Source organism: Babylonia areolata, chromosome 10, assembly GCF_041734735.1.
Source record: "Babylonia areolata isolate BAREFJ2019XMU chromosome 10, ASM4173473v1, whole genome shotgun sequence".
Taxonomy (NCBI): Eukaryota; Metazoa; Mollusca; class Gastropoda; order Neogastropoda; family Buccinidae; genus Babylonia; species Babylonia areolata.
In genome coordinates, this window is record NC_134885.1 from 3859252 (window position 1) to 3869251 (window position 10000).

Sequence of the window (10000 nt, forward strand, 5' to 3'; positions counted from 1 at the left end):
ACGCGCTCGCCTTTCAGACATTTATCTTATATCCATCAATTATTTTGATGCTTTTCTATACTTTTTTCTCTTTCCGTTCTCTCTCTCTCTCTCTCTCTCTCTCTCTCTCTCTCTCTTTCCCCTCCCCCCCCCCCCGCCCCCCCCCCCATCCCCCGCCTTCCCGCGGCCCTCCCCCACCCCCACCCAAATCTTCTTTCTTTTTCTTCTTAGGCTGTTAATTAAATTTTCTTTTTCTATGCCTTTTTTTGTGAGCGTGGAAAGAATCTTTTAATTCGTCTTTTCACCCTAAATAAAACATTCGAGCTCGAGACCCCCCCCGCCCCCCTCCCCCTCCCCCTATCCCCCTCCCCCCTATCTGTCTGTCAACAAGGGAGGCTGGATTGCTCCAGGTCTGGCCAGAACACAGTGCCTTCATTGTTGATGAAACTGATGACAGAATTAATGACATGAGGGGGTGACACTGAACAAAGAGTTATGAGTTGGCGGAGTCCCCCCCCCCCCCCCCCCCCCCCTTTTTTTTTCTTTCTTTTCGTTTTTGTTTGTTTGTTTATTTGTTTGTTTTTAGGGTGGGTTTTTTTGGTGGGTTAGTGCCAGGGTGGGCAGTGAATGTGTACGGATAAAATTATATCAATCAAACAACCAATCAATCAGTTAATCAGTCAATCCATCGACTCAGTAATCAGCCAACAAAATTATTCAGTCAATCAGTCAACTGGTCAGCCAATGGACATGGGGTTTTCATTGACTTCTTCGCCCCCCCCCCCCCCCCCGCCCCCCCTTTTTTTGTCTTTTGCATCATTCCACGTTTTCAGTATCAATGCAATCACTTATGATGATAATAAAGACAACAATATAACACACAGCCAAACACCCACAGACCCCTTGGACTGGTAAATGTAGAGCTGCCCCCCCCCCCCCCCACACACACACACACACCCCTCTTTTTTTCAGCCAGTGACGCAGAGTACATATCTTCTGATTAATCAATTAACGAAATTAGACGTCAGCCGAATTCCTTCATGTCTCTCGGTCCGATACACAGTGCGCGAACTGAAATTTGATCTTTTCCGGATGTTTCAATTGAATAAGTTTCCCGAAATATGTCTAACATGGCACTGCCTGACAATTAAGCCTGCTCAGCCTGGCTTTTTGCTGTCTGGCAGTAAACAACATCGCTTCACGTGTCGCAAGGCCATCTCTCTTCCCCAGCAGGGGATAAACCATCCCTTTTAATTGCCAGGGGATGCAGCTGCATCTGGCAAACAATCCTCACCTGCACCGCTAATTAAAACACTTTCTTTCTTTCTTTCGTTTTCATGCGAGTTAACGTACAGCGCGCTTGCTCTCTCTCTTTCTCTGTCTGTCTGTCTTTGTCTGTCTCTGTCTGTTTGTTTGTCTGTCTGTCTCTCCCTCTCTCTCCCTCTCTATCTCACTCTCACTCTCCCTCCCTCCCTCCCTCTCGTGAGAGGTGTTTCGTGAAATGGAACGACAACGCTGTGTGCTGCGGGGGGTATTGGCAAGGTCCAGACTGCAGAATACCTACAGGTTTCTGCCTGCCATGTCCCTGTCAGTTTCTGTATGTCATTTGGTTTTTTAAACACCTGTAGTGTCGTCACGAGGGCGGGGGGGGGGGGGGGAGTGTGTGTGTGTGTGAGGTCGTCATGAACGATCCTATCAAGGCTAACATTTGCTCAGCGTTCAGAATTTTTCTGTCATGAACGATCCTATCAAAGCTAACGTTTGCTCAGCATTCAGAGTTTTTTTCTGTCATGAACGATCCTATCAAGGCTAACGTTTGCTCAGCGTTCAGAATTTCTCCAAGTCTACGCTGATTTCTTGGAAGAAACTTGGGCAATTACTTCTTTGGGGCAAGCAGCTTCCATTCTTTTGAGATCGCTTATGCAATTCAACCCAGGTTTCGGTTACCCCCCCCCCCCCCCCCTTCCTTCACCCTTAAGAACCATTTCCCTTCAGGCCTGCACATAGCTCTTTTTCTTGTACTGCACTGTGATATATATATATAGATATCAATAATCTTGTGTATGTATTAAATCGTTTTTGTTTTCTGACAATCTGCCAAGCTGACAGGGGCCGAAGGTAGAGTTTTGTAGGTAACTCGTGTTACTCTTCCATGCACCAGCCCCCCCCCCCCCCCCCCGGACACACAGACCTGCCCCCCTCCCCTTCCTCTTTAAGGTCTAAAATTATCGACAAGTGAACAGAGGAGAACATACATAATTTTTTTTTTTTTTAAAATAAAAATCAACTAGAATCTATTCAGTCAGCAAGTGTGTGCGGTTATTCTGACAATGTTTGAACTGTAAGATAACTGATTCATCAGATGCCGGCCGAACTATTCAACTAATTCATCACATTCGAATTATTTCCTCCAATGACAATATTTGAACTCAAAGACAACTTATTCATCAGATCCGAACTATTCAACTAATTCACCAGATCCGAATTATTTCCTCCAGTGACAATATTTGAACTGAAAGACAACTAATTCATCAGATCCGAATTATTCAACTAATTCATCAGATCCGAATTAGTTCCTTCAATGACAATATTTGAACTGAAAGACAACTAATTCATCAGATCCGAATTATTCAATTAATTCATCAGATCCGAATTATTTCCTTCAATGACAATATTTGAACTGAAAGACAACTAATTCATCAGATCCGAATTATTCAACTAATTCATCAGATCCGAATTAGTTCCTTCAATGAGATCGCCGACGTCAAGACACAGTGCATGTTTTAGAAAGCAGCATGTATGTGTCAGCTCCCCCCCCCCCACGCCCCCCCCCCCCCACCCAACCTCCACCCCCCCCTCCCCCTACAACCTGATCACACGGGGCTTTCAGATACAGAGGATGGATGGAGAATTCAGTGTATATTCTCTTTGATTCAGGTATGCATGTTTTGCCTCCTTGACTCTCCCCCCTCCCCCCCCCCACACACACACGCCCGTTAACTCACTCAGTACGGCCAGTCCTCTCTTCTCCTCTACACAGACCCCTCGGATGTCCAGTGGGTGTCTGACTGACCAAACCTTTAGCTTCCGTCGTCAGAACTGTGGTATTCTTTGTCAACATTCACCTCTTCAGTATAAGAGCGCTCCGCTTGCAATATTTTGATGATGGTAACTGGGATGAAACGCTGTTAACGTCGTCTCTTTCGCCGTTCGTATGGAGAGAGTTTTAAACACACTGGAACTGTTGCGAGGATGCAACGACAAAAGAAAGGTTCCCACTCTCTGTACATCTTCAATGGAGCATCTGCACCATGGCTACAGGCGATGGGGATGACTGCGGCTTCCTCCCAGTGTGACTGCTCAAGTTCTGAGCGATACACACCTACTTCTGCCAGAGTGCGCAGTGTAAGTGGAAGTCGAAAAGGCCAAACATCTCAAGCTTCCCTTCCCGACATTTCAGTCTCATACTGACACCAAACCACCAACGCCCAGGAATGCAGGGTTTTTCCCCCGCTGGGCTCAAACCAGTGGTTGTGCTTCCTGTTTGTATGGCATGTGACCTTACTCAGCTGGGGATGGAACCTCTCAACGGCCTACCACCCGCTGTTTTGAGGTATGATCGAAATGTTGTTACTGTTTCTGTTTTCCTGACATATTCTGCACCGTTGCACGAGCCTTGTGTGTGTGTGTGTGTGTGTGTGTGTGTGTGTGTGTGTGTGTGTGTGTGTGTGTGTGTGTGTGTGTGTGAGAATCATTCTACTTGTGTCGTTGAGGAGCTTCAAGTGTCCCATCAGTGCTCTGTGAGCAATGATTTCTCAAGACAAAATACTGACTTCCTGATCGTTCATTTAGGGATTGTCAATAATTCTGTTCCCTCCACAACCCTCGTCTCTCTTTTGTCAAGTCTGTTATTGAAAGTATCAGATTCATACCTGTACACATCTGTTATTGAAGGTATCAGATTCATACCTGTACACATCCTGTCATTGAAGGTATCAGATTCATACCTGTACACATCCTGTCATTGAAGGTATCAGATTCATACCTGTACACATCCTGTCACTGAAGGTATCAGATTCATACCTGTACACATCCTGTCATTGAAGGTATCAGATTCATAACTGTGCACATCTGTCATTGAAGGTATCAGATTCATACCTGTACACATCCTGTCATTGAAGGTATCAGATTCATACCTGTACACATCCTGTCATTGAAGGTATCAGATTCATACCTGTACACATCCTGTCATTGAAGGTATCAGATTCATACCTGTACACATCCTGTCATTGAAGGTATCAGATTCATACCTGTAGACATCTGTCATTGAAGGTATCGCATTCATACCTGTCCACATCTGTAATTGAAGGTATCATGATCTGTTCCAGACACAGCTGTCATTGGAGGTATCACGATCTATACCAGACAGCTGTCATTGAAGGTATCACGATCTATATCAGACAGCTGTCATTGAAGGTATCATGATCTATACCAGACAGCTGTCATTGAAGGTATCACGATCTATATCAGACAGCTGTCATTGAAGGTATCATGATCTATACCAGACAGCTGTCATTGAAGGTATCAGGATCTATACCAGACACAGCTGTCATTGAAGGTATCACGATCTATACCAGACACCTGTCATTGGAGGTATCACGATCTATACCAGACAGCTGTCATTGAAGGTATCACGATCTATACCAGACACCTGTCATTGGAGGTATCACGATCTATACCAGACAGCTGTCATTGAAGGTATCATGATTTACACCAGACACAGCTGTCATTGAAGGTATCATGATCTATACCAGACACAGCTGTCATTGAAGGTATCACGATCTATACCAGACACACCTGTCATTGAAGGTATCATGATCTATACCAGACACAGCTGTCATTGAAGGTATCACGATCTATACCAGACACAGCTCTCATTGAAGATATCAGGATCTATACTAGAAACAGCTGTCATTGAAGGTATCACGATCTATACCAGACACAGCTGTTATTGAAGGTGTAAGGATCTATACCAGACACAGCTGTCATGGAAGGTATCAGGATCTGTACCAGACACAGCTGTCCGGCATTGACGGTATCCACAGAACATATCCTTGACACTTGTTCTACGATCTTTTTAAAAATCAAAGACATTGAGTTCTGATTTTTATTACAGTTTGAGTTTTGTTCCGACGTGTGTGCTATTTGGCTTTTGGTTCGTCTTGTTTGCTCCTGTTTCTATTGTTGTTGTTTTGTTACAATTGTTTGTTTTAATTTATTGTGGATTATTATCAAACTTTATGGATTATTATCAAACGTTACATTTTCGTCAGAGAAGCAAATTCGTTGCACACTCTGCTTTTGATTTATTTGTATTCTCTCACGACGTGTTGACGTGTTGACAATCATGTTACTCACACCAACCCACGCGGTAATGTCGTTCTCTGTCAGGTGAGCTCAGTTCGTCATTGTCTCAAAGTATCAGCGACAACTATAAAAACAACAACAACAACAACAACAACAACTTTTTGTCCTCGCCTCGGTTCACTTGAGCAATGCTCATCTTGCCACCAGCAGACCTAACAAAGTGGCCGGAAAAATGTACAGAACTGGGCCATAAAGCTTAGGCCACAATCTTCAAAGCAAACCAGCATAACGCGCGCCGGCCCTTGCACACACAGGTACTCGCGACTCTAAAACTTTAGTGACCTTTCCTGGTGCTCCCTCGTGGTTCCTCTGTCTTGTTTGCTTCATCCATCTCTTGTTCGTGTTCTGTGGTTTTTGTTTTGTTTGTCTCTTCACTGTCGAACGTCTTTTACTGAGCTGTAATGTTATTGTGTGTGTGGAGTCCGGTCCATTGTTTGATGTTCTCATGCCAGTTCTTCCGCTGTCTTCCTCTTCTTCTTCTGCCAGCGGCTGCCGACAGAGACAGATGGAGAAGGGAGGATGCGTCTGCGGTCCTCAGGCTTCCCCTAACGACTACTTAGTTATGGGCCTGAGGTGAGGTGAGGTGAATGTTATTTTTCTAATGTGATTCAGTTGTGAGAGAGTGTGGGCCCGTGGTTGTGACGTGTGTGTGTGTGTGTGTGTGTGTGTGTGTGTGTGGTGCGCCTTTGAGTGAGTGATCGGTTTTGAATTTTTTTTTAATGATTTGTCCACTTTTTACCCCAGGTTCTTTTTGTGGGATGCTTTTATATATGTTTTGCGCATGTTAAAAAAAGCAACAACCCAAAACAATAACAACAGCAACAACAACAACAACCAAACAGCAATGTTAAATAAAGGGGATGTAATGTCTGTCTGTTTCGTTAACAACCCTGCCAAGTGTGGTTCCTGTATCACTAACGGTTGCCGAGAAAATGCCAGCTTTTAAATTCCACACACACACGCAAACACACACACACACACACACACACACACACACACACACACACACACACACACACACACACACACACACACACACACACACACACACACACACACACACACACACTACGTACACACACTTACTCGCTCCATAAAACAACGTACACACTTCCAATCTCTCTCTCTCTCTCTCTCTCTCTCTCTCTCTCTCTCTCTCATGCACGCACACGCACGCACGCACTCACTCACACTCACACACACAACAACAACAACAACAGTAACAACAACTGAGACGGTAGGATTACTGGGAGTCACTGTTTGCACACGTGAGTCAACGAACAAACAAACAAACAAACAATTTTCTGAAGCTCACAGAACACTTACAGAGGGAACTGCAGAAAACTAGTGTTCCACACCCTCAGGTCTGTTATTTGAAAAACCCACGACAGGCATTTGACGGCTGTTTCTCTTTCTCAGAAACCGAAAACATAGCTGCCAGCAATGCGAGAGGTCTTCATTTTTGTTTTGTTTTGTTTTATTTTGTTTTGGTTCAGACAGGAGATTGTAAAGCATTCCACGATCCCCTTTCTCTTTTTCCTGCATCCAGACTTTCAACGCAAACATGCATCTTGTTCGTTCCGTGTTCCGTTTCCTAACCTTTTTTTTTTCTTTAAAAGATAATGTTGTTTATTCCTCTGAGAAGTGTTTCTTCTTATTATATTTTTTTAATTTGTTTATTCGTCATTCTTTTGAACATTTTTTGTTTTGTTTTTGGTAACTTGTTTTAAACTCAAACCAGTCTTCCATCTTGTTGGCATTTCTGATTTTTGTTTCTGCTTGCCACAGGATTATACACGCTGCCTTAAGAAAAAAAACAACAACAACTAAACAAACAAAAACAACTATGCTTCTCCATTCAAAAAAAAAAAAAAAAAAAGTTCAAAAACGTTTTCTGAGCACTCTCGTTTGCTTAGATTGTGAGCAGGTGAGCCCGATCTTGTTTTATCTGGCAGTGGGTTTCAGTGTTTATGTTTGCCTTCTTGTCAAAAAAAAAAGAAAAAAGAAAAAAAGAAGAAAAGAATAAATAAAATAAAATAAAATAATAAAGAGAAAGAAAAGTGCTGGCTGTGATTTGCTCTTGACTCATCACTTTCCTCTCACTGTTTCACTGAGGAAGTAAAGGAGAAAATGCAACATATGCACGGTGTACCCGCAGGGGGGAAATGGGGGGGAGGGGGGCTGGGGGGCTGGGGGGGGGGGGGGGAGGGAAGGGGGAGGGACTGCAGAGTGAGGTGTGCCTGTTAGTGCTGCTATTGTAAAGGCGGCGTTCTCCACAGGGAATAAACTGACGGCTCGATATAAACACGGCGATGAAATCGATCTAAACACGTTTATCTTGCCGGGGAGGGGGGGGGGGGATTCAAAACCACTAAATTTAAAACATTTTAAAAAAAAAATTCTTTTACGCAGAAGAAGCAAGAAAATGCTTTTTTTTTGTTTGAGGGAGGGAAGGGGGTGATGGCTGGTGGAGGTATGAGGGGGCGGGGGAGGGGGGGGGGAGTTCAAACAATTTTATCAAACTGAAAAAAGAACCCCAAAACCTGCCAACTAATTTACATCCGAGGAAAGACTGACCCTTCATTTTTAAAGACAAACCCCTTCCGTTCCGAAAGAAACAAAGACAACCAACAATAACAACACCAACAACACAAAACAACAACAAAAAAGCAGCAACAAAGAGCAACAAACAAGCTATATGTAGTTCAAGCTAGACTTATTTCGCAAAGATGCAAGAAAATTACAACTAACGACGCGACATTTTTTCTTTCTTTCTGAATTTCCTCATGGTTCGTTTTTTCATTCTCAGTCCAGTGCATTCTGTGCAGACACAGAAAAAGGACGCATAACCTTTTGGCGATCACTGGGGCAGTGAATTCATATCCTGTGTGTGTGATGGAAAGATGGACTGGCATGAAGGGGGTGTGGATGGATGAATCAATCAATGGATGAAATGAATGAATGAATGAGGGTGTGTGGATGGATGAATAGATGAATGGATGAAATGAATGAATGAATGAATGAAGGTGTGTGGATGGATGAATAGATGAATGGATGAAATGAATGAATGAATGAATGAAGGTGTGTGGATGGATGAATAGATGAATGGATGAAATGAATGAATGAATGAATGAATGAATGAATGAATGAATGAACGAGTACATCCACAGTGACCCAAGTGCTTTGGGCACAGCAGACGATGACAGGGCGCACGAGGATGAAAAGACACTGTGCAGGGAACTCCGTGTCCAGGAGAATAATATCAACAAAATGATAGCAAAAACACAATAAATACCTACACCTACACACAAAAACAGCAGCAATAATCCATGAGAAAGGGGAACCATGTCACAAGAAAAAAAAAAGCAACAACAACAACAACAACAACAACAAAAACCAACAGGGGAAACAGCTTATGTATGGTGATGATGCTCATGGACCATGCCAACAATGCACACATCCCATCTGGTGAGAATAGAACACAGAAAGGGGAACCTTGTCACAAGAACCACCCCCAACCCCCCGCGCCCCCACCCCCCAAAAAACAAAAGCAGACAGACAGACAGACAGACAGACAGACACACACACACACACACACACACACACACACACACACACACACACACAAACAACAACAACAACAACAAAACAAAAACAACAACAACAAAAAAACCAAAACAAAACAAAACAAAAACAACAACAACAACAACAAAACAAAAAAAAAAAAAACAACCCCAAATCAATACCAAAAATCATTGGCGAAACACAGGTCAGGAATGGTGGTGCTGATGGATCCTGCCAGGAATAAATACACACATCCCATCTGGAGGGAAAGAGAAGAAGAAGAAGAAGAAGAAGAAGAAAGAAAGAAAAACCCACAGGACCCATTGGAGCACACACACACACACACACACGCACACACACACAAGACTCCACTCCACAGAGAACTGTTGGGGAGAATGGGGACAGGGGAGGGGAGGGGAGGGAGGGAGGGAAGGGGGAGGGGGGAGGCAGGTAGGCAGGAAGGCAGCAAGGGTAGAGGAGGTGGAAGAAGGCAGCCCACTGACCACTGAAGTTGAGGTTTATGGACGCGGACACCTCGCCCAGTTTGTTCTTGGCTGACACCTTGTAGGTGCCGGCGTCCCCCTGGGCCACCCCCATGATCTCCATCACCACGTTGTACAGGTTGCCGCCGGCCTTGTCCACGCGCATGCGCAGGCGGGCGGAAGGGGCCAGGGGGGTGGTGCCTCGGAACCAGGCCACGTCGGGTTTGGGAGAGGCCTCCACGGCGCACTGGAAGACCAGCCTCTGACCCCCCTCTTCCTGCCGAAGGGACGGCTTCTGGGTGAACCTGGGGGCGACGTCATCTCCCACCCCCATCCTGAAGAACCTCCTCTTGTCTGCACACAAACACACACACACACAACTGAACCATGGAGTGATGGCCTAGAGGTAACGCGTCTATCTAAGAAGTGAGACAATCTGAGCGCGCTGGTTCGAATCACGGCTCAGCCGCCGATATTTTCTCCCCCTCCACTAGACCTTGAGTGGTGGTCTGGACGCTAGTCATTCGGATAAGATGATAAACCGAGGT

The 10000-nt window shown here is 44.6% G+C and overlaps 1 protein-coding gene across 1 annotated transcript in view; it reads right to left on the reverse strand.

Moving 5' to 3' along the window:
- Positions 1 to 10000, reverse strand: part of LOC143286726 (twitchin-like) — a 346369-nt gene that overhangs the window by 257728 nt on the left and 78641 nt on the right. Inside the window, 1 exon segment of the mRNA XM_076594434.1 lies at positions 9474 to 9806. Coding sequence (XP_076450549.1) covers positions 9474 to 9786 — 313 coding nt within the window. The 5' untranslated portion in view covers positions 9787 to 9806.